Here is a 24,983-nt window from a genome sequence, read left to right as displayed (position 1 = left end):
CCGTGTGATTGAGGTAGTATTCTAGAAGAGAAACAGGAGCTCCACAGTAGTACCGTATGTTTGAGGTAATATTCTAGAAGAGAAACAGGAGCTACACAGTCGTACCGTATGTTTGAGGTAATCTAGAAGAGAAACAGGAGCTACACAGTCGTACCGTGTGATTGAGGTAGTATTCTAGAAGAGAAACAGGAGCTCCACAGTAGTACCGTATGTTTGAGGTAATATTCTAGAAGAGAAACAGGAGCTACACAGTCGTACCGTATGTTTGAGGTAATCTAGAAGAGAAACAGGAGCTCCACAGTAGTACCGTATGTTTGAGGTAATCTAGAAGAGAAACAGGAGCTCCACAGTAGTACCGTATGTTTGAGGTAATCTAGAAGAGAAACAGGAGCTACACAGTAGTACCGTATGTTTGAGGTAATCTAGAAGAGAAACAGGAGCTCCACAGTAGTACCGTATGTTTGAGGTAATATTCTAGAAGAGAAACAGGAGCTCAAGCAGTAGAACATTTGAGTTGCCGGTACACCGCTCCTGCCTAAGTCAAGCACTGTGTGTGTGTGTGTGTGTGTGTGTGTGTGTGTGTGTGTGTGTGTGTGTGTGTGTGTGTGTGTGTGTGTGTGTGTGTGTGTGTGTGTGTGTGTGTGTGTGTGTGTGTGTGTGTGTGTGTGTGTGTGTGTGTGTGTGTGTGTGTGTGTGTGTGTGTGTGTGTGTGTGGTCCTGCATGACAGACAGTTGATCCCCTGTCCTGTCTTAACAGACAGCTGTCTTTCTGTCCTGTCTACCAGACAGCTGTCTTTCTGTCCTGTCTAACAGACAGCTGCTCTCCTGTCCTGTCCTGTCTACCAGACAGCTGTCTTTCTGTCCTGTCTAACAGACAGCTGCTCTCCTGTCCTGTCCTGTCTACCAGACAGCTGTCTTTCTGTCCTGTCTAACAGACAGCTGCTTTCCTGTCCTTTCTAACGGACAGCTGCCCTCCTGTCCTGTCCTGTCTACCAGACAGCTGCTTTCCTGTCCTGTCTAACGGACAGCTGCTCTCCTGTCCTGTCCTGTCTATGAGACAGCTGCTCTCCTCTCCTGTCCTGTCTAACAGACAACTCCTCTCCTGTCCCGTCCTGCCCTGTGGAGCCCAAGTCTAACAGACAGCAGCTTCCTTGTCCTGTCTAACAGACAATTGCTCCACTGTCCTGTCTAACAGACCATTTTCCCCCTGTCCTGTCTAACAGACATCTGCTCCCCTGTCATGTCCTGTCCTATCCTTTAGTACGGTATACATTGTTGGACACCCTCAGCCTCTATAGACTCTCCTACAGCCACAGTTAGAGCAATCATATATGCAGTAGTAAACATTACATATGACATATGTGTGATAAATATGGTAGTGGGGACAAGCAACTGCAATGTGACCCCCGATATAGAATACCCTGCACTGGTTCCTCCAAAGTCCTTTGAAACAGGGCAGGCACCTCTTCGGTGTGTGTGTGTGTGTGTGTGTGTGTGTGTGTGTGTGTGTGTGTGTGTGTGTGTGTGTGTGTGTGTGTGTGTGTGTGTGTGTGTGTGTGTGTGTGTGTGTGTGTGTGTGTGTGTGTGTGTGTGTGTGTGTGTGTGTGTGTGTGTGTGTGTGTGTGTGTGTGTGTGTGTGTGCGTGTGCATGCTTGCTTGTGTGTTTGAAGAGCTCTCTTCTCATTAGTGCTCAAGCTAGAGATGATCTCTGTAAAAGTGGGCCAAGGGTGGCACCTCCCTCCCTCTCCCTGTCTCTCTCTCATTCTCTCCCTCACTCTCCCTGTCTCTCTCTCATTCTCCTCCTCCCTCTCCCTGTCTCTCTCTCATTCTCCCCTCCCTCTCCCTGTCACTCTCTCATTCTCCCCCTGTCTTTGTCTCATTCTCTCCCTGTCCCTTCCTGTCTCTCTCTCTCATTCTCCCCTCCTGTCTCTCTCTCTCTCTCTCTCATTCTCCCCTCCCTCTCCCTGTCTCTCTCTCCCTCCCTTCCTCACCCTGTCTTCTCTCATTCTCTCCGCCTTCTGTCTGTCTTCTCTCTCATTCTCTCCATGCCTTCTGTCTGTCTTCTCTCTCATTCTCTACCTGCCTTCTCTCATTCTCTCTCCCTCCCTTCCTCACCCTGTCTTCTCTCTCATTCTCTCCATGCCTTCTGTCTGTCTTCTCTCTCATTCTCTACCTGCCTTCTCTCATTCTCTCTCCCTCCCTTCCTCACCCTGTCTTCTCTCTCATTCTCTCCGCCTTCTGTCTGTCTTCTCTCTCATTCTCTCCATGCCTTCTGTCTGTCTTCTCTCTCATTCTCTACCTGCCTTCTCTCATTCTCTCCCTTCCTCTCCATGTCTTATCTCTCATTCTCTCCCTGTCTTCTCTCTCATTCTCACTCATTCTCTCCCCTCTCTCTCTCTCCCTCTCCATGTCTTCATTCTCATTCTCTCCCTGTCTCTCTCTGTCTCTCCCTCTCCATGTCTTCTCTCTCATTCTCTCCCTTCCTCTCCCTGTCTTCTCTCTCATTCTCTCCCTTCCTCTCCCTATCTTCTCTCTCATTCTCTCCCTGTCTTCTTTCTCATTCTCTATCTGACTCTCAGTCCACCCCTTCTCCCCCTTCCTACCTCTTCCTCTCCCTATCTTCTCTCTCATTCTCTCCTGTCTTCTTTCTCATTCTCTATCTGACTCTCAGTCCACCCCTTCTCCCCCTTCCTACCTCTTCCTCTCCCTATCTTCTCTCTCATTCTCTCCCTGTCTTCTTTCTCATTCTCTATCTGACTCTCAGTCCACCCCTTCTCCCCCTTCCTACCTCTTCCTCTCCCTATCTTCTCTCTCATTCTCTCCCTGTCTTCTTTCTCATTCTCTATCTGACTCTCAGTCCACCCCTTCTCCCCCTTCCTACCTCTTCCTCTCCCTATCTTCTCTCTCATTCTCTCCCTGTCTTCTTTCTCATTCTCTATCTGACTCTCAGTCCACCCCTTCTCCCCCTTCCTACCTCTTCCTCTCCCTATCTTCTCTCTCATTCTCTCCCTGTCTTCTTTCTCATTCTCTATCTGACTCTCAGTCCACCCCTTCTCCCCCTTCCTACCTCTTCCTCTCCCTATCTTCTCTCTCATTCTCTCCCTGTCTTCTTTCTCATTCTCTATCTGACTCTCAGTCCACCCCTTCTCCCCCTTCCTACCTCTTCCTCTCCCTATCTTCTCTCTCATTCTCTCCCTGTCTTCTTTCTCATTCTCTATCTGACTCTCAGTCCACCCCTTCTCCCCCTTCCTACCTCTTCCTCTCCCTATCTTCTCTCTCATTCTCTCCCTGTCTTCTTTCTCATTCTCTATCTGACTCTCAGTCCACCCCTTCTCCCCCTTCCTACCTCTTCCTCTCCCTATCTTCTCTCTCATTCTCTCCCTGTCTTCTTTCTCATTCTCTATCTGACTCTCAGTCCACCCCTTCTCCCCCTTCCTACCTCTTCCTCTCCCTATCTTCTCTCTCATTCTCTCCCTGTCTTCTTTCTCATTCTCTATCTGACTCTCAGTCCACCCCTTCTCCCCCTTCCTACCTCTTCCTCTCCCTGTCTTCTTTCTCATTCTCTATCTGACTCTCAGTCCACCCCTTCTCCCCCTTCCTACCTCTTCCTCTCCCTGTCTTCTTTCTCATTCTCTATCTGACTCTCAGTCCACCCCTTCTCCCCCTTCCTACCTCTTCCTCTCCCTGTCTTCTTTCTCATTCTCTATCTGACTCTCAGTCCACCCCTTCTCCCCCTTCCTACCTCTTCCTCTCCCTGTCTTCTTTCTCATTCTCTATCTGACTCTCAGTCCACCCCTTCTCCCCCTTCCTACCTCTTCCTCTCCCTGTCTTCTTTCTCATTCTCTATCTGACTCTCAGTCCACCCCTTCTCCCCCTTCCTACCTCTTCCTCTCCCTGTCTTCTTTCTCATTCTCTATCTGACTCTCAGTCCACCCCTTCTCCCCCTTCCTACCTCTTCCACTCCCTCCTTCTTTCTGTCCTTGTCCCTCCCCGTAATCTTTCCCTCTCTCCCTTCATTTTTCCTTCTCCCCGTCTGTTTCACATTTCCTCTCCCAATCTCCTCTTTCCTTTCTTATCCTTTCTCTCTCTCCACTACCTCAGTGTGTCTCCATCCCTTTCATTAATAACTCCTGCTGTGTCACATCTCCTCTTTCCTTTCTTATCCTTTCTCTCTCTTCACTACCTCAGTGTGTCTCCATCCCTTTCATTAATAACTCCTGCTGTGTCACATCTCCTCTTTCCTTTCTTATCCTTTCTCTCTCTCCACTACCTCAGTGTGTCTCCATCCCTTTCATTAATAACTCCTGCTGTGTCACATCTCCTCTTTCCTTTCTTATCCTTTCTCTCTCTCCACTACCTCAGTGTGTCTCCATCCCTTTCATTAATAACTCCTGCTGTGTCACATCTCCTCTTTCCTTTCTTATCCTTTCTCTCTCTCCACTACCTCAGTGTGTCTCCATCCCTTTCATTAATAACTCCTTCTGTTTCACATGGACATCCCATCGCTGCTCAAGCTGAATGGCTGGGCCATCCTCTCATTCTCCCCCTGTCCCTCCCTGTCTCTCTCTGTCTCTCCCTCTCCATCCTCTGCTCTGTTATCTCTGTGTCCCCTGAGGGCCCCGGGTCGCAGCCGTGCGTCAGCACCTGCCACACTAACACAGACACACAAGGGACAGGGTCCCATGGGGCCACAGGCACAGAACAACACGGATGTGCACACACACTTGCATCGTCATATCATCTTGCCTCGGCGGATGGTAAAAGACGGCTCTGACATCCATAGTATTACAAGGAAAGCCATCGTATTACTCTAAATCAGTGGACACCAACCTTTTTATGAGTCAAGATTACTTTCTCAGTCAAAAAGTAAGCGGAGATCTACCGCTCAGATCATTATTTTACTTGACTTAAAGCTGCAATATGTCACTTTTTGTGCGAACTGACCAAATTGACATAGAAATGTGAGTTATAGATCTGTCATTCACATTGAAAGCAAGTCTAAGAACCTATCTATTCTATGTGCGTTATTTCTATGCATCCTGTTTTTAAGTTTGGTTTTTGCATCTTTTACTTTTGGTTTTGTACACCAGCTTCAAACAGCTAAAAATGAAATATTTTTTGGTTATGGAAAGATATTTGACAGCGGTTTAGATGGTAAAATTATACTCTACACTATATTTGCTTGTTATTTCACATGCATTTAAATGATCACCATAGGTGAATTATTTACATTTTTGCAACCAATAAATGGCGGAGTGATTTCTGCATTGTGCACCTTATAAAAAACGTAACATGAACCTAATAAAACCAGTTGTGTAGGAAGGAGGTTTGTGCAGTAGGACTAATACATTATCACAGTATATTGTCTATATACCTGCCTGCCAATACTGTTCTTCTCTGACCATATTATACTGCAAAACTCCAGCTTTGGTATTTAAACACATCAGTTGTTGAAGCACTTGTGAGGTACAGCTGAGCATAAGTTCAAATCATTTGCAAATCATTTTAATTTTAATTTTAATTTTACTGGACTGATGGCATGCTACCTGCATGGGATGGTTATGGTGCTTTCAAAACAACTGGGAACTCTGGGGGGAAAAACAACGTCACATCATGGTGTCAGTGATCCATCTATAGGTTAGAAAGTCTGAGCTCTAGAAAGATGCCAAAGTTTCCGAGTTGGGTGACCATTCAAAAGTGACAGTTGTCTTGAACGCACTGAAGTCGAAAGTCAGAGATTTCCGATTTCCCAGTTGGTTTGAACACGGCATTTGTCTCAGAGGAGGGAGGGAGAGAGCAGCAGAGGGTCTGCCTCACACGGTCCCTGCTTTCTCCTTCCTTTCCTCCGGTGAGACTGACCAGAGAGAGGGCACACAGTCTTCCAGCTGATTGCTAAACTCAAGACACACCGCATCTGCCTCGTGCACAAGTTCATGTTGTTCCTATGACCAGAGAAAGTGAAGTATTCCTAGATATTAAAATAGACACTACGAGCTGCTAATAGTAATAAAATGCAGGGCATCGAGACACTTGGCTACTCATTCATAGCAGCTGCAGCGCGAGTGGAAGTATGGAAAAGCGCGTTTAGTAATAGTGTTGAATAAAAGCAGTGTTGACAGTGTTGAATAAAAGCAGGGTTGACAGTGTTGAATAAAAGCAGTGTTGACAGTGTTGAATAAAAGCAGTGTTGACAGTGTTGAATAAAGGCAGTGTTGACAGTGTTGAATAAAAGCAGTGTTGACAGTGTTGAATAAAAGCAGTGTTGACAGTGTTGAATAAAAGCAGTGTTGACAGTGTTGAATAAAAGCAGTGTTGACAGTGTTGAATAAAAGCAGTGTTGACAGTGTTGAATAAAGGCAGTGTTGACAGTGTTGAATAAAAGCAGTGTTGACAGTGTTGAATAAAAGCAGTGTTGACAGTGTTGAATAAAGGCAGTGTTGACAGTGTTGAATAAAAGCAGTGTTGACAGTGTTGAATAAAAGCAGTGTTGACAGTGTTGAATAAAAGCAGTGTTGACAGTGCTGAATAAAAGCAGTGTTGACAGTGCTGAATAAAAGCAGTTTTGACAGTGTTGAATAAAAGCAGGGTTGACAGTGTTGAATAAAAGCAGGGTTGACAGTGCTGAATAAAGGCAGGGTTGACAGTGTTGAATAAAGGCAGTGTTGACAGTGTTGAATAAAAGCAGTGTTGACAGTGTTGAATAAAGGCAGTGTTGACAGTGTTGAATAAAGGCAGTGTTGACAGTGTTGAATAAAAGCAGTGTTGACAGTGTTGAATAAAAGCAGTGTTGACAGTGTTGAATAAAGGCAGTGTTGACAGTGTTGAATAAAAGCAGTGTTGACAGTGTTGAATAAAAGCAGTGTTGACAGTGTTGAATAAAAGCAGTGTTGACAGTGTTGAATAAAGGCAGGGTTGACAGTGTTGAATAAAGGCAGGGTTGACAGTGCTGAATAAAAGCAGGGTTGACAGTGTTGAATAAAGGCAGTGTTGACAGTGTTGAATAAAGGCAGGGTTGACAGTGTTGAATGAAAACTTAGACATGAACTCACTCATAATAACCACAGCTCTTTGCTCTGTTCCTTGACACTCTTTCTCTGGTCAGGGTTTTAAAAGTTCTGAAATCTCACGTAGGCTCGTATCAAACTTTGCTGTTGCCGGGGTCGTGGAAGCTATAGCTACGGAGATTTGAGCTATCCGATTGGCCAGCGCAGTAGGTGCACTTCATTTAGCCACAGATCTCCCCCGGTCTTTTCAGACAAATGGAATGGTTCAAAAAGGGAACACTTTGCCTATCAAAAAGGAGTGCAAGCCTTTATCATTTACATTTCTACTGAAATGCTTGGTGATCGACTAGGAATGAAGATAGACCAGCCAATCGGCCGGTTGGTGACCACTCCTGTAAATGGGTATATTACAACCGGTCAAACTGGTTCACCTTTCCTATGGTCTCCTTTCCGGCCGTGCTTTGGGAGAAGCCTGTGTGATATGACTGCAACACTGAGACATTAAAAGCTTGTAGGATTACCGCTTTAAAAACATACAAATATTCTCCTAGAAAACTATCACACTCAAGCAAGCACACACACACACACGCACACACACACACACACACACACACACACACACACACACACACACACACACACACACACACACACACACACACACACACACACACACACACACACACACACACACACACACACACACACACACACACACACACACACACACACACACACACACACACACACACACACACAGAGAGACATTAGACTTTGAGCTCTTTCTCTACCTCATGCTTCCCCCAGGGACGTATCACAATACCCTCTGCTAAACCTCTGGACTCAGGTTGTTTAGACTAGGACTGATTTTCAGGTTATTGGCACCAAATGAAGGGGAATCATTTGTTGGGTTCTGGTCAGTGTTCAACCGTAGGTTTCAGGGTTCTGTTAGAACAGCATAAACACACAGTCCAAACTACAGTTCTACTGTAGATATGATGACTTGGACAGAACACCTATACATGTTAATAGATGGATCCTATACAGTATGTTATGGTTCATAGATGGGTGTATGTGTGTTGTGTGGACAGGTGTCTGGGCTGAGTATTGGGACAGGTGTCTGGGCTGAGTATTGGGACAGGTGTCTGGGCTGAGTATTGGGACAGGTGTCTGGGCTGAGTATTGGGACAGGTGTAGGGGCTGAGTATTGGGACAGGTGTAGGGGCTGAGTATTGGGACAGGTGTATGGGCTGAGTATTGGGACAGGTGTCTGGGCTGAGTATTGGGCGTAGTGGGATGTGTGTAGAGGTGTCTGGGCTGAGTATTGGGACAGGTGTATGGGCTGAGTATTGGGGCAGCTGTATGGACTGAGTATTGGGACAGGTGTATGGGCTGAGTATTGGGACAGGTGTGGGCTGAGTATTGGGACAGGTGTATGGGCTGAGTATTGGGACAGGTGTATGGGCTGAGTATTGGGACAGGTGTCTGGGCTGAGTATTGGGACAGGTGTCTGGGCTGAGTATTGGGACAGGTGTCTGGGCTGAGTATTGGGCGTAGTGGGGTGTGTGTAGAGGTGTCTGGGCTGAGTATTGGGACAGGTGTCTGGGCTGAGTATTGGGAGAGGTGTCTGGGCTGAGTATTGGGAGAGGTGTCTGGGCTGAGTATTGGGCGTAGTGGGGTGTCACATGGAGTTCAGGAGATGACGGATCATTTGCTACCTGGCTGCCCTTTGAGCAGCGAGCAGGCAGGCGCTACTGTAATTCTATAAGCGTGCGTGTGTGTGTGTGTGTTGCTAGGGAAGGGTCTTAGAGGCCCACTGAATAGGTTTCTCACACACACAAAGGCCTCTTCAGTCAGCAGTAGAGTATATGGGGAATAGGCCTGTTCAGTCAGCAGTAGAGTATGTGGGGAATAGGCCTGTTCAGTCATCAGTAGAGTATGTGGGGAATAGGCCTGTTCAGTCAGCAGTAGAGTATATGGGGAATAGGCCTGTTCAGTCAGCAGTAGAGTATGTGGGGAATAGGCCTGTTCAGTCAGCAGTAGAGTATGTGGGGAATAGGCCTGTTCAGTCAGCAGTAGAGTATGTGGGGAATAGGCCTGTTCAGTCAGCAGTAGAGTATGTGGGGAATAGGCCTGTTCAGTCAGCAGTAGAGTATGTGGGGAATAGGCCTGTTCAGTCAGCAGTAGAGTATGTGGGGAATAGGCCTGTTCAGTCAGCAGTAGAGTATGTGGGGAATAGGCCTGTTCAGTCAGCAGTAGAGTATGTGGGGAATAGGCCTGTTCAGTCAGCAGTAGAGTATGTGGGGAATAGGCCTGTTCAGTCAGCAGTAGAGTATGTGGGGAATAGGCCTGTTCAGTCAGCAGTAAAGTATGTGGGGAATAGGCCTGTTCAGTCAGCAGTAGAGTATGTGGGGAATAGGCCTGTTCAGTCAGCAGTAGAGTATGTGGGGAATAGGCCTCTTTGTCTCACTGACTGAAAGTTCCAAGGGTGTGCACAGATGTTGGATCTTCATTTGAGCCAGTTTGCTACAGCAGGAAAATACAATTACAAACTTCAGAAGCCTTTTTAACCCTCAAATACACTACACTTTTTAAATGTCCTGCATTGCAAGTTCTCCTGCAACATGGTGATCAAGTTAAGATCCGACATCTGTACAGCCGGGCTAGGAATAAGTAGATGGGTAGTTTTGACAAGTATCAGTACTTACTCTGCATTTCTTTGGTTAGAAATACACTATGGTGAGATGTGTACTTTTCTGCCCAATTAGGTCATTTTTTGACACTATTTCTGTCCATTCAGATGACCCCTTTTGGCTTGAGCACCACTATAGGAAAAAGTTATGTGTAGCCTCTTTAAAATAAAAATGCATTTAAAATGAGAAGGAAAAGTACTGAACTACAAAAACAAAGTGAGAAATGAGAGTTCAGAATGATATCCTTGGCCTCAGAGAGATGGTTGCAGCACTGAAACATTTTTCACTCCCGGAGCCAAAACACAAGGCTCCACAAGTTGAAAAGAGAAGTAAAAGATAAATACACCTTGAATAATGGTGTTCTCTTGTCAAGGTGTTCTTATTTTGTCAGCAGGGCCGGCTCCTCATCTCCTTTTTAGGAGAGGAATCAAAAAATAATTTGTCATTATCTGCTTCCAGAGAACACGGTGAACTTAAACTATGATTCTTTCCATGGCCTTTTTCTTCTGGCATCCTCCCTTTGTGATGTCCTGAAGACGTCTGGTTCTAATGAAGAGGACTGTAGTTCCACACTGACACCATTATTATGATCATGAAGATGTCCTGAAGACGTCTGGTTCTAATGAAGAGGACTGTAGTTCCACACTGACACCATTATTATGATCATGAAGATGTCCTGAAGAAGTCTGGTTCTAATGAAGAGGACTGTAGTTCCACACTGACACCATTATTATGATCATGAAGATGTCTGGTTCTAATGAAGAGGACTGTAGTTCCACACTGACACCATTATTATTATCATGAAGATGTCTGTTTCTAATGAAGAGGACTGTAGTTCCACACTGACACCATTATTATGATCATGAAGATGTCCTGAAGACGTCTGGTTCTAATGAAGAGGACTGTAGTTCCACACTGACACCATTATTATTATCATGAAGATGTCCTGAAGACGTCTGGTTCTAATGAAGAGGACTGTAGTTCCACACTGACACCATTATTATTATCATGAAGATGTCTGTTTCTAATGAAGAGGACTGTAGTTCCACACTGACACCATTATTATTATCATGAAGGTGGATTTACAGGAAATTGACTATGTACATGTAAGCCCTATAGAGTTATATAACTGAGATTGACACCTACTCATTGATCACTTTTAGACAGGGCTACTGTACTTTTGGGCAGTTTGTTCGGCACTCCTAATTCAGAGTTTCATAAAGATTTGGTTAAACATTCCTAACTATGAGAAGTAGGTTGTACAAATGAAGAACACTGAGACACAATTGTGACATGGATACGAAGCAAGTCACCGGAGAAGTCACTGTTACACTTTTCAATGCAATGGAAGAACTAGATCATGATGGCGTAGAAATGCATAGTCCCTATAGCCCTGTGAATCACACAAAGACTGACGTACAGGATAGAGTAGACAGAGGACAATCGGAAGCATGAATAAAGCCAGCTCTCATCATACCCCAGGCCTCCTTATGAGGTGGCCCACTTCGGCTGAATTGTCTTCAGGGAGAGTCTTTAAACAGATAAGGCTGATGATGTAGGTAGGGGACCTAGTTTGGTCCCAACGTCACACTGGGGAATCCCTTGTGTGTGTGGTCCTGTGTGTGTCTGTACGTCTGTGTTTGTGTGATTATGTTTTCATGCATGCATCTGTCTATTGTGTGTGTGTGTGTGTGCAGGCTTTCTCCAAGCCCCCCCTCTTTGTGCTGCCACCTGGCAGATGCTAACTTAGGGAACATGAGTGACATCAATTCTTAATCGGAGCAGGAGGACAATGACATCATTGTGGCTTGACTAACCAGCCTAATTAGCTGTGCTAGTTAACTCACCTGTGTCTATGTGTCTGGAGATTCCACACCTACACGCCAGTCTCCTATAGTCAGTTTCCTGACCTGTGTTGCTAATTATCACAACACAGTTCTACAAAGACTATACTCAGGTAGTTCTAATGAGACTATACTCAGGTAGTTCTAAAGAGACTATGCTCAGGTAGTTCTAAAGAGACTATACTCAGGTAGTTCTACAGAGACTATACTCAACTAGTTCTATAGAGACTATACTCAGGTAGTTCTACAGAGACTATACTCAGGTAATATATAATAATAATAATATATGCCATTTAGCAGACGCTTTTATCCAAAGCGACTTACAGTCATGTGTGCATACATTCTACGTATGGTAGAAGTTCTATAGATACTATACTCAGGTAGTTCCACAGAGACTATACTCAGCTAGTTCTATAGAGACTATACTCAGGTAGTTCTACAGAGACTATACTCAGCTAGTTCTATAGAGACTATACTCAGGTAGGTCTACAGAGACTATACTCAGGTAGTTCTATATAGACTATACTCAGGGAGTTCTACAAAGACTATACTCAGGTAGTTCTATAGAGACTTTACTCAGGTAGTTCTACAGAGACTATACTCAGATAGTTCTATAGAGACTATACTCTGGTAGTTCTACAGAGACTATACTCAGCTAGTTCTATAGAGACTATACTCAGGTAGTTCTACAGAGACTATACTCAGGTAGTTATATAGAGACTGTACTCAGGGAGTTCCACAGAGACTATACTCAGGTAATTGTACAGATACTATACTCAGGTAGTTCTACAGAGACTATACTCAGGTAGTTCCATAGGCTATATTCAGGTAGTTCTACATAGACTATACTCAGCTAGTTCTATAGAGACTATACTCAGGTAGTTCTACAGAGGCTATATTCAGATAGTTCTACATAGACTATACTCAGGTAGTTCTACAGAGACTGTACTCAGGTAGTTCTACAGAGACTATACTCAGCTAATTGTACAGAGACTACTCAGGTAATTGTACAGAGACTATACTCAGGTAGTTCTACAGAGACTATACTCAGCTAGTTCTATAGAGACTATACTCAGGTAGTTCTGTAGAGACTATACTCGGGTAGTTCTACAGAGACTATACTCGGGTACTTCTACAGAGACTATATTCAGATAGTTCTACAGAGGCTATACTCAGGTAGTTCTACAGAGACTATACCCAGGTAGTTCTATAGAGACTATACTCAGGTAGTTCTACAGCAACTATATTCAGGTAGTTCTACAGAGACTATATTCAGATAGTTCTACAGAGACTATATTCAGGTAGTTCTACAGAAATTATAGTCAGGTAGTTCTATAGAGACTATACTCAGCTAGTTCTATAGAGGCTATACTCAGGGAGTTCTACAGAGACTATACCCAGGTAGTTCTACAGAGACTATACCCAGGTAGTTCTATAGAGACTATACTCAGGTAGTTCTACATAGACTATACTTGGGTAGTTCTACAGAGACTATACTCAGCTAGTTCTATAGAGACTATACTCAGGTAGTTCTATAGAGACTGTACTCAGGGAGTTCTACAGAGACTATACTCAGTTAGTTCTACAGAGACTATACTCAGGTAGTTCTACAGAGACTATACCCAGGTAGTTATATAGAGACTATACTCAGGGAGTACTACAGAGACTATACTCAGGTAGTTATATAGAGACTATACTCAGGTAGTTCTACAGAGACTATACTCGGGTACTTCTACAGAGACTATATTCAGATAGTTCTACAGAGGCTATACTCAGGTAGTTCTACAGAGTCTATACCCAGGTAGTTCTATAGAGACTATACTCAGGTAGTTCTACAGAGACTATACTCAGCTAGTTCTATAGAGACTATACTCAGGTAGTTCTGTAGAGACTATACTCGGGTAGTTCTACAGAGACTATACTCGGGTACTTCTACAGAGACTATATTCAGATAGTTCTACAGAGGCTATACTCAGGTAGTTCTACAGAGACTATACCCAGGTAGTTCTATAGAGACTATACTCAGGTAGTTCTACAGCAACTATATTCAGGTAGTTCTACAGAGACTATATTCAGATAGTTCTACAGAGACTATATTCAGGTAGTTCTACAGAAATTATAGTCAGGTAGTTCTATAGAGACTATACTCAGCTAGTTCTATAGAGGCTATACTCAGGGAGTTCTACAGAGACTATACCCAGGTAGTTCTACAGAGACTATACCCAGGTAGTTCTATAGAGACTATACTCAGGTAGTTCTACATAGACTATACTTGGGTAGTTCTACAGAGACTATACTCAGCTAGTTCTATAGAGACTATACTCAGGTAGTTCTATAGAGACTGTACTCAGGGAGTTCTACAGAGACTATACTCAGTTAGTTCTACAGAGACTATACTCAGGTAGTTCTACAGAGACTATACCCAGGTAGTTATATAGAGACTATACTCAGGGAGTACTACAGAGACTATACTCAGGTAGTTATATAGAGACTATACTCAGGTAGTTCTACAGAGACTATACCGAGGTAGTTATATAGAGACTATACTCAGGGAGTACTACAGAGACTATACTCAGGTAGTTCTATATAGACTATACTCAGGTAGTTCTACAGAGACTATACTCAGGTAGTTATATAGAGACTATACTCAGGGAGTACCACAGAGACTATACTCAGGTAGTTCTACAGAGACTATACCCAGGCAGTTATATAGAGACTATACTCAGGGAGTACTACAGAGACTATATTCAGGGAGTTCTATAGCGACTATACGCATGTAGTTCTATAGAGACTATACGCATGTAGTTCTATAGAGACTATACGCATGTAGTTCTATAGAGACTATACTCAGGTAGTTCTATAGAGACTATACTCAGGTAGTTCTACAGAGACTATACTCAGGTAGTTTTATAGAGACTATACTCTGGTAGTTCTATAGATACTATACTCAGGTAGTTCTACAGGGACTATACTCAGCTAGTTCTATAGAGACTCTACTCAGCTAATTGTACAGAGACTATACTCAGGTAGTTCTACAGAGACTGTACTCAGGTAGTTCTACAGAGGCTATATTCAGGTAGTTCTACATAGACTATACTCAGGTAGTTCTACAGAGACTATATTCGGGTAGTTCTACAGAGACTATACTCAGGTAGTTCTATAGAGACTATACTCAGGTAGTTCTTCAGAGACTATATTAAGGTAGTTCTATAGAGACTATACTCAGGTAGTTCTATAGAGACTATACTCAGGTAGTTCTACAGAGACTATACTTACGTGGTTCAATAAGGAACGTTAACCTCTGGGGGTGCTCTCCAGAAATATTGTCCATAAATGATCTCATTGGGCAAGAAGGGGTACATCTTCCAACGCTAATGAGCAAAAGCATATTTTTGGATTGTGAATGTGACACCTCTCTTCTAACATTTCATCTCTCTGTCTCTCCGTAGCTTCGATGTTGACAATGGCACATCATCGGGACGCAGCCCCCTGGACCCCATGGCCAGTCCAGGGTCAGGGCTCATCCTGCAGGCCAACTTTGTCCACAGTCAGCGGAGAGAGTCCTTCCTCTACCGCTCGGACTCGGACTACGACCTGTCACCCAAGTCCATGTCCAGAAACTCCTCCATCGCCAGCGACATGTGAGCGCAAATCTTGTACTTCTTCTCCCTTTCTAAACCATTGTTGATTGTGACTTTCTCTAATAATACACATTATAACCATTAAAGTGATCATCTTAGCTGGCTAATTTATTTTGGCTGGCTAACGAGCTAACGAGCTAACTGGTTAACCATTGACATCCCTAATCTGAACAATTGTTCTAAAGATGTTAAAACAAGCATATGTTTCCAACAGGAGAATATTCATGGTGTTATGTTATGGGAAGTCAAAGAGTGGTCTTTAACAGTCATCGAAACTAAATTAAATGATCGATATGACATTTTAAATTGAAAGCGAAGGTGGATTTGGTGCCCCCTAAACATGACTTGAATGTTATGTTCCATTTTGTCTCCCAGAGAGTTTGTTGAGGTCAGGTCAGGTCGAAAGTATTGGAATATATCCACTACTTACCTCCCCTGAAGTAATGAGCCTGTTATTCAGATGCCTCAATTGTAAATCACTCATCGGCCCGCCAATATGTACCAAGTAGGTGACCTGTGGCTGAATTTTCCATACAAATGTAATACAAACTAATCCCTCCCAAGTTCAAATATTTGTAAGAAGCTTGAATGGATTAAAATAATGGTCCTCCAAATGTGATTTTTGTGGCCTGTAATCTGGACTAGTGACTTTCATCTGAAGAGTAGTACATCTCATACAAGACTCTTTTCCCAGGAAGTATCATGAGTCTTTTCCCAGGAAGTATCATGAGTCTTTTCCCAGGAAGTATCATGAGTCTTTTCCCAGGAAGTATCATGAGTCTTTTCCCAGGAAGTATCATGAGTCTTTTCCCAGGAAGTATCATGAGTCTTTTCCCAGGAAGTATCATGAGTCTTTTCCCAGGAAGTATCATGAGTCTTTTCCCAGGAAGTATCATGAGTCTTTTCCCACTAGTCATCATGGTATTTAAACAGACATTACAGACCACGGCACCAGGCCTTCTCTCTGTCTTCTACACAGCATGGCTTTGACCTTGTTGACCACGGCACATAATCAGCCATTGCAATAAATGCCCCTGAATATGCCCTCTGTTTACACAGGTAGCACAATTCTGATATGTGGCCCGGTTACTGGCAAAAGAGCTGATCTGCTTGGTCAAAAGACCAATTAGTGGTAAATAAAATATCAGAATTGGTCTGACTGTGTAAACACAGCTATAATATACTTTTAACTCAGTCACTCCTCTTTAATCAGAGGGTTTCTTATGGGAAATTACATGAAGAAACTGTGGAGCCCCTGGAGCAGGGGAGTTAGCAACTCTGGTCCTGATGTGCCGGAGGTACCTAAAGTTTCGCTTTAGTTTTGCTTTAGACATGGAATACCATGTTGATGAAATGTATCCAATTCAATTTATCAGTTAATGGATCTTCTCAGTTGGTGAAGTAATTAGTAGAGACAGGTGTGGTGCCTGGTTAGAATGAAATCCTGCAGTACCAGAGGTACTCAGAACCAGGGTTGCCTACCCCTGTCCTTCTGTCGCTCCACATACAATGGGATCCTCCAGTTTTTCCCCTAGGATTTTTTTCAGCTATGAATATAGGGGAAACACTGAATCCTCAATCCTCCATCTCTTCTTCCTGCTCTCCTCTCTCTCTCTCTCTCTCTCTCTCTCTCTCTCTCTCTCTCTCTCTCTCTCTCTCTCTCTCTCTCTCTCTAAGTACATACCAGGACACTGTCCTCCATGTCGTCCTTCCATCAGGAGGCTCAAACAGTAGACTGAAGTCATGTTGTCCTCTCTCTATTGAGAGACAGACAGTGGACTGAAGTCATGTTGTCCTCTCTCTGTTGAGAGACAGACAGTGGACTGAAGTCATGTTTTCCTCTCTCTGTTGAGAGACAGAGAGTGGACTGAAGTCATGTTGTCCTCTCTCTGTTGAGAGACAGACAGTGGACTGAAGTCATTTTGTCCTCTCTCTGTTGAGAGACAGACAGTGGACTGAAGTCATGTTGTCCTCTCTCTGTTGAGAGACAGACAGTAGACTGAAGTCATGTTGTCCTCTCTCTGTTGAGAGACAAGACAGTGGACTGAAGTCATGTTGTCATCTCTCTATTGAGAGACAGACAGTAGACTGAGGTCATGTTGTCCTCTCTCTGTTGAGAGACAGACAGTGGACTGAAGTCATGTTGTCATCTCTCTATTGAGAGACAGACAGTAGACTGAGGTCATGTTGTCCTCTCTCTGTTGAGAGACAGACAGTAGACTGAGGTCATGTTGTCCTCTCTCTGTTGAGAGACAGACAGTGGACTGAAGTCATGTTGTCATCTCTCTGTTGAGAGACAGACAGTAGACTGAGGTCATGTTGTCCTCTCTCTGTTGAGAGACAGACAGTGGACTGAAGTCATGTTGTCATCTCTCTGTTGAGAGACAGACAGTAGACTGAGGTCATGTTGTCCTCTCTCTGTTGAGAGACAGACAGTAGACTGAGGTCATGTTGTCCTCTCTCTGTTGAGAGACAGACAGTAAACTGAGGTCATGTTGTCATCTCTCTGTTGAGAGACAGACAGTAGACTGAGGTCATGTTGTCCTCTCTCTGTTGAGAGACAGGCAGTGGACTGAAGTCATGTTGTCATCTCTCTGTTGAGAGACAGACAGTAGACTGAGGTCATGTTGTCCTCTCTCTGTTGAGAGACAGACAGTAGACTGAGGTCATGTTGTCCTCTCTCTGTTGAGAGACAGACAGTAGACTGAGGTCATGTTGTCATCTCTCTGTTGAGAGACAGACTGTGGACTTAAGTTATCCTTGCTTGTCTCTAAATATATGTATCCTACATGTTTGTCTTAACCTTCCACAGTGCTGCTCTCAATGTTGCCTTCTGTTTCTCAGTTCATTCCATATGAGGATGCACATTGGCTATTTATGTCACTGCATCCTCTTTGTAAGTACAAACTCGGCCCCGTCTTCCTGACTCCTCTGTTGCACCGAGGTCTAACTCCATTGGTGTCATACTGACCTATCTAAGACCATCTGGACAGAAAGTCATTCATCAGACTATCTGACCTCCCAGCGGGATAAACTGGGCAAAATATGTTGAAATGACGCAAGACAGAGACCTTGAATGACGCAACAAAACTGACTCGCTCAGTGTCCTCCATTTTGTGTTCTTATCGATAGGAATAACCACCTGCAGAGGCCAGGCCTGACCTCACGACGGTCTGAGCCCGTCATTAGTGGAAAGTAAGTGAGGCCCTGCGGAGAAACTCCAGTCGCTAACACTTAGTTTCACCCCTTCTTCATAAGGGCCAATGCACTGCCATGGTTATGACACAATCAGTACCATGTTCATTTTTGACACCTGACTATTGACAGTCGTAACACAAACTGTTGTTTCGGGAAAACTAGCTATGTAATCCCAATGTTACCCAGCCTGTTTGTCAAGGACCCCAGCTGTTGCACATTTTTAGTCTATTCAAGAAAAAAACATATCTGATTCAGGTGTGCTAGTGTTGTAGCTGAAAAAATGTGTGAAATAGCTTGGGGTCCCCAAGAACCTGTTTGGGAAAAACAAAGCTAGCCAGCTAGCTAGTTTGCTAGCTCTCCCATGCAACGTTGTTTTGGTGACAACGGCAAAAGCTCAGTTTTCATAAGAGGACAGCTGTCGTGGCTCGTCTGCCACGTCAAAGGCTTGTTTAATGACGGTATCATTATGTCAAGTATTGTCATGTTATGACAGTGTTATGAAGGCCTTATGACGGAGGCGTCTGCTAAAGTGTTAGCCCCCACCACACACACTAACAGCACGCGCTGACCATGCTGTTACGGACGAATGCTGTGCCTGTCTCTGCCTTGCTGCTCACACCTCACATCACAGACCACGTTAGACGCACGTGTCTCCAATACATCCTCATCTTTAATGCGCAGAATGGTAAAAAAAAAATACAAATAAAACAAATGACCAGATTGAATGAGAATTCAGGAAATTTGTCTCCCTAAATTTGATTGACACTCACAGCCTGAGAGAGGCTGACGTTTTAGAGACATAGTTTAGTATTCTGGGCATTAAAACCTCACCCCCCAAATCCTTCCCTAAGTGGTGCACTCTAGTAGATCCTTCCACCCCTGTGGAACATCCCAATGACATGGCATGAAGGGATGGATCAAAGTGTGGTTTATGGGTTTAGACTCAAGATTAGGCCTAGTCTCTGGGTCTCAGAACATTGTTGTCTCATCTAACATGTGTGATGCTCATCTTTGTTTTACGAAGACTGCATGGCATGTAAAGAAGCAGTGTTAGAAACTCCCCCCAACTCCAACCCCATTCTGATCATTTGTTTACCACTTTCTCCATCTCCTCATTTGAACAGAGTTGAAGTCATTGTAATAGTAGGCGTTTCGTAGCTCTGGTCCAGTGTGCCTTTCTCAACTATTCTACTAAGTAGTTGAGAAAGGCACACTAACGCTCTGTACCAGAGCTAGGCGTTCTGATGCTTTTGTACACTGGACATTCATTCATTTATTCAGAATTCTTATAAATACATTAAGATGCAAGATACCTACAGATGTTGAACTCAGTTTTATTTTGACAAACATCCACAAAAGTGGAAAGTGTAGTCATCAGTCTGTCAGCAGATGGGATTTCAGATGGGATTTCATGTCACAGTACATCTAAAGCCATCACATTATCAGAACCAAAACTACAATTGTGATGAGCACAAATGAATGAATGACGATACAATCTGCAAGACAAACTGAAATTGAGAAGGTGACTGTGGCTTTTCTACAAAATGAGCAACGGTCTTCAAAGGGGTTTTAATTTGGCTCGGAGGAGGCTCACCGTAACTCGACACCCCATTTATGCATAATGCAAAGGCCTATGGGAGCTCTGTCATGAGCTTCCACTATAATCCCACCCGATATGCAGAAAGGGAAGGAGGAGCGCTATCAGGTGATGCCATCATAACATGTAACTGATATGTCTCCAGCGGCCTGAAAGAGTTGAGGATGGACGACCTAAAAGTGATTCGGCACTTTCAACATAGCCCGTTGACAGTGTGTTGTTTCTTCATAGCCAATTCGCCCTTGTTGAAAATGATCTATCCTTGTCGATTGCTTGAACAGTCAGGCTACTACATCCAGGCTATACTACATCCAGGCTATACTACATCCAGGCTACTACATCCAGGCTACTACATCCAGGCTATACTACATCCAGGCTACTACATCCAGACTACTACATCCAGGCTATACTACATCCAGGCTATACTACATCCAGGCTACTACATCCAGGCTACTACATCCAAGCTATACTACATCCAGGCTATACATCCAGGCTATATCCAGGCTACTACATCCAGGCTACTACATCCAGGCTATACTACATCCAGGCGATACTACATCCAGGCTACTACATCCAGGCTACTACATCCAGGCTACTTTCAACTTCTTTTGCAATACTTACGGACAATTCCTGTTTAAGGGGGGAAAACATACTTTTATGCTGAATGAACACTTTGATAGTGATATTTCATGTGCAGTACGGGAGTCAAGAGCGTCAGGGGAGCTAAGTTTAGCCAGCTTTATTTGTAGCACATTCCATACTAGCCATGTCTGATAGCGGCGCGTGAGAGTGGCACTACGCTTCCCATGGTACGTCGACCTTTCTGTGTGTCAGTTGTGATAGGGCGCTCAGTTAACTAGCCATAACTTGCGCCTGCGCGCATATACACACACTCAGACACACACACACATAAACTCGACAGACCGCAAACCTCAGGAGCCATTATGAGACCACGAGCGACAAAAAACATGCGTGAAATGGGACGGTTCTTCAGCGAGCCCAATGACTATCGAAGAGGGTATGTTTCCTTTGGGAGGGACCTTCTGAGGCAGTGTTGTTCAATCCTGGTCCTTGGGCCCTCCGGGGTTGTTCGAGCACTGTTGAATCAGATGTATTAGTGAAGGACTAGAATAAAAACCTGCACACCCTGTCTAGATCTCCAGGACTGAAAGACACTGGTCCCTCTGTCTATTGGAAATGAGCTGATGCCTCCTACCCCTCTATCCCTTACCCTACCCTGCTTCTCCCTGCACTAATGCCCGCTTAAGAGCACACCTTCCTGGGTTAGCTATCGAGAAGCTGCCACCCGACTCCTCTACTGTGTGTGGTTCCTCTGAGTACACTGGTATCCATGCATGGGACTGTTTCATTGTGTTAGCAAGAGAATGCATGCATTCTGTGTTATGGGAATCCACAGCTTAACACATGCTTAACTGGACAAGTACTTGGCCAACCATTCATTTGTTTCTTAATGAAGTGCTAAGCTTTATAATAAAAAAATCTGTTTGAGTTTGTAAGTAGAGGGGATTCTATGCACCAGTTGCTGAAAAACAATTGACACTTGAAGTTGAGAAACTTGTGGCGGGGAAGATTCATCCTTCTCATCCGTTGTTGTTGAACAATTTGCTCAGAAAGTTTTTGTTAAAAAAAATCTGTAATATCTGCAGAAACTCAACTGTAAACAAGTCTTCATTAAAATGCTCATACGAGCCAAAGAAGAACCTTTTAGGCCAAAACTCTAGCTCAACTCAAACTTTAGCTTCACACAGCAGTAAGTAATACAACTATGCTAGTCTCAACTATCCTCATTCTCTAAGCAAGGGTCAATATGTCCAAGGCCAAAGACACATTTGGGGAAATCGATCGGTTCTCCCATGAAACTAACCCAAGTAGCTCTGACACCACTTCTGGGGCAAGCAAGAGACAGTCAGGAGCTACTGAGGGGAGAAAGTGAAGGATAGAGAGTGAAAGAACTTGGCAGAGAGGGGTAGAAACTGATAGAGCTGAGAAAGAAAGAGGCAGGGAGATAAGTATTAGTATAACGGATGTGAAATGCTAGCTTAGTTAGGGTCCATGGTTCGAGCCCGGGTATGGGCGAGGGGACGGTCTAAAGTTATACTGTAACATTAGGATAGAACAGATAGTTGAGAGAAGGGGGGCTCTATTTTTGACGTGTGTCCTTAAAAACATGCGCCAATATGCCAATTTCAGACAGCGCAACTAGGGATGTTTAAGACCGACCAAAAGCTGGTCTTAGCGGTTACTCAGTTGGTTATGGCATTAATTTCTACATCGGACACCCACACAGTAGCCATATGTAAATCACCAATGTTTATGAAAATATCACAAGCAGAAAACAATCAACAGACATTACCCTTTTTTATTCATATTGTACATGATTTTTGTCCAGCTTCTGTGAAAAGGTTGGACTCATTATGCCCATTGCATAAAAGGTGTCAGAACATCAAGTTATTTAAAAGACTGCTTATTGTTTTCCATTTCTCATTTTGTCAATGAAATGCATTTTCCACTTTCCTCTGTTGGACCTGTCAAATCGCGAGAATTCCGATCGATGTCTGTGGTGCTGAATCCACGTGTAAGTTCGAGCCCCCGGGTTGTAACACAACGGGCTGTGATCGGGAGTCCCACAGGACTTGGCGTCGTCCGAGTTAGGGGAGGGTTTGGCCCCTGCGTCGTCCAGGTTAGGGGAGGTTTTGGCCCAGCGTCGTCCGGGTTAGGGGAGGGTTTGGCCCAGCGTCGTCCGGGTTAGGGGAGGGTTTGGCCCAGCGTCGTCCGGGTTAGGGGAGGGTTTGGCCCAGCGTCGTCCGGGTTAGGGGAGGTTGTGGCTGATGAGGCAATACTTGGCTTATCGCGCTCTAGTGATTCCTTGTGGTGGGCCGGGCGCTTGCAGGCTGACCCTGGTCGTCAGTTAAACAGTGTTTCCTCCAACATACTGGTGCGGCTGGCTTCCGGGTTAAGCGGATGGGTGATAAAACTTCTTAGCGCTAGCGTCCCACCTGGCCAACATCCTGTGAAATTGCAGAGTGCCAAATTCAAAATACAGAAATAGTCAAATTAAAGTGTTATACATCGGTTTAAAGATTAACTTCTTGTTAATCCAGCCACTGTGTCAGATTTCAAAAAGGCTTTACGGCGAAAGCATACCATGTGATTATCTGAGGACAGTGCCTCGCTTACAAAAGCATACCATGTGATTATCTGAGGACAGTGCCCCGCTTACAAAAGCATACCATGTGATTATCTGAGGACAACACCCCGCTTACAAAAGCATACCATGTGATTATCTGAGGACAGGGCCCCGCTTACAAAAGCATACCATGTGATTATCTGAGGACAGTGCCCCGCATACAAAAGCATACCATGTGATTATCTGAGGACAGTGCCCCGCTTACAAAAGCATACCATGTGATTATCTGAGGACAGCACCCCGCTTACAAAAGCATACCATGTGATTATCTGAGGACAACACCCCGCTTACAAAAGCATACCATGTGATTATCTGAGGACAACACCCCGCTTACAAAAGCATACCATGTGATTATCTGAGGACAGCGCCCCGCTTACAAAAGCATACCATGTGATTATCTGAGGACAGTGCCCCGCTTACAAAAGCATACCATGTGATTATCTGAGGACAGTGCCCCGCTTACAAAAGCATACCATGTGATTATCTGAGGACAGTGCCCCGCTTACAAAAGCATACCATGTGATTATCTGAGGACAGTGCCCCGCTTACAAAAGCATACCATGTGATTATCTGAGGACAGTGCCCCGCTTACAAAAGCATACCATGTGATTATCTGAGGACAGTGCCCCGCTTACAAAAGCATACCATGTGATTATCTGAGGACATCGCCCAGCTTACACATGTGTGTCGTGTCTTTACTATCATTAACTGAAGACTGATAGTTTTTATCAAAGATTCTCTGTAATTAGTTATTACGCGATTAGACTGATTAATCATGTAACCGTAATTACTAGGAAGTCGGGGCACCAAGAAAAAATATTCAGATTACAAAGTTATAATTTCCTAAAATAACTTTTCTGATATTATATCTGATCAATTAGTCTTCGAATTAATGAATTATTTACTTTACCTCACGTTAGTCTCATTACAAACGTCATAAATTGTTGGTTATCTGCATGAACCCAGTCTTCACTATGAGTCATCCATACATCAATTGTCTTAAATCATTTATTTATTACTAACTAAGTAATTCACAGAAATGCATAAACAAACAAACAAACAAACATGTGGTTACATGAAATGTTCGACTAAGAAGTCACTACAGAGTGATAATTATTGAAATGTTAATCCTTTGCACATGAAAGCTCACTCATTCGGGAACAATTGCAATCAATATATATATATATTTACGCTCAGTGTGTAGTCTTGATCGCTGGTGAAAAGTTTGTTTCTTTTGTAGATTGTCCGTCTCTCTCCCTCTCTCTCTCTCTGTCGTGGTTATAGTGGATAGTTCAGAGTGACATTCATTAGTTTCATTATAGAATGGATGTTTTGGCGGTTGTCGTTCTTCGCGTTCAATGATACCGAATTCCTAGGTGCAGATTAGTAATTCATATCAAAGACTTGTTCTTATTCTGTCGGTATCGATAGTCTAAGAGTTTAACCACGTGGTTTGGTTAAAAGACTCAGCAATGGTCTAGAACCTTTGTCCTCCTGATGGAGAAAAACATGGTCTGCAACTTTTAGCCATCTCGTAATTGAGGTAAGCTCGGCCTGCTGATCGAAAACCCGAATGGGGGTTTTATTCGGAAGGCAGAAAAGGGCTGTCCCAGGACGCCTGACCCTAACTGGGCTCAGGGGCGGTCCTCTGATTTAGTTAACTCCAATCCCCTTTTTGAGTTTTCCTTCAATAAACAGTCCAAAATCATATTACACAATTTTACTAACAGTATCATACTCACTCATTCATCTTATACAATTAGATGTACATCTATATATATCTATATATATATATGTA

General features: G+C 43.9%; 1 protein-coding gene across 1 annotated transcript in view; it reads left to right on the top strand.

Annotated features, from left to right (window-relative positions):
* Window positions 1–24,983, top strand: part of LOC124047727 (cAMP-specific 3',5'-cyclic phosphodiesterase 4D-like) — a 425,579-nt gene that overhangs the window by 329,522 nt on the left and 71,074 nt on the right. Inside the window, exons 4-5 of the mRNA XM_046368031.1 lie at window positions 14,991–15,182; window positions 18,315–18,377. Coding sequence (XP_046223987.1) covers window positions 14,991–15,182; window positions 18,315–18,377 — 255 coding nt within the window. The remainder of the gene's footprint in view (window positions 1–14,990; window positions 15,183–18,314; window positions 18,378–24,983) is intronic.

The sequence above is a fragment of the Oncorhynchus gorbuscha genome, linkage group LG11 (genome assembly GCF_021184085.1).
Source record: "Oncorhynchus gorbuscha isolate QuinsamMale2020 ecotype Even-year linkage group LG11, OgorEven_v1.0, whole genome shotgun sequence".
Lineage (NCBI taxonomy): Eukaryota > Metazoa > Chordata > Actinopteri > Salmoniformes > Salmonidae > Oncorhynchus > Oncorhynchus gorbuscha.
This window is presented reverse-complemented; position numbering and strand designations above follow the sequence as displayed.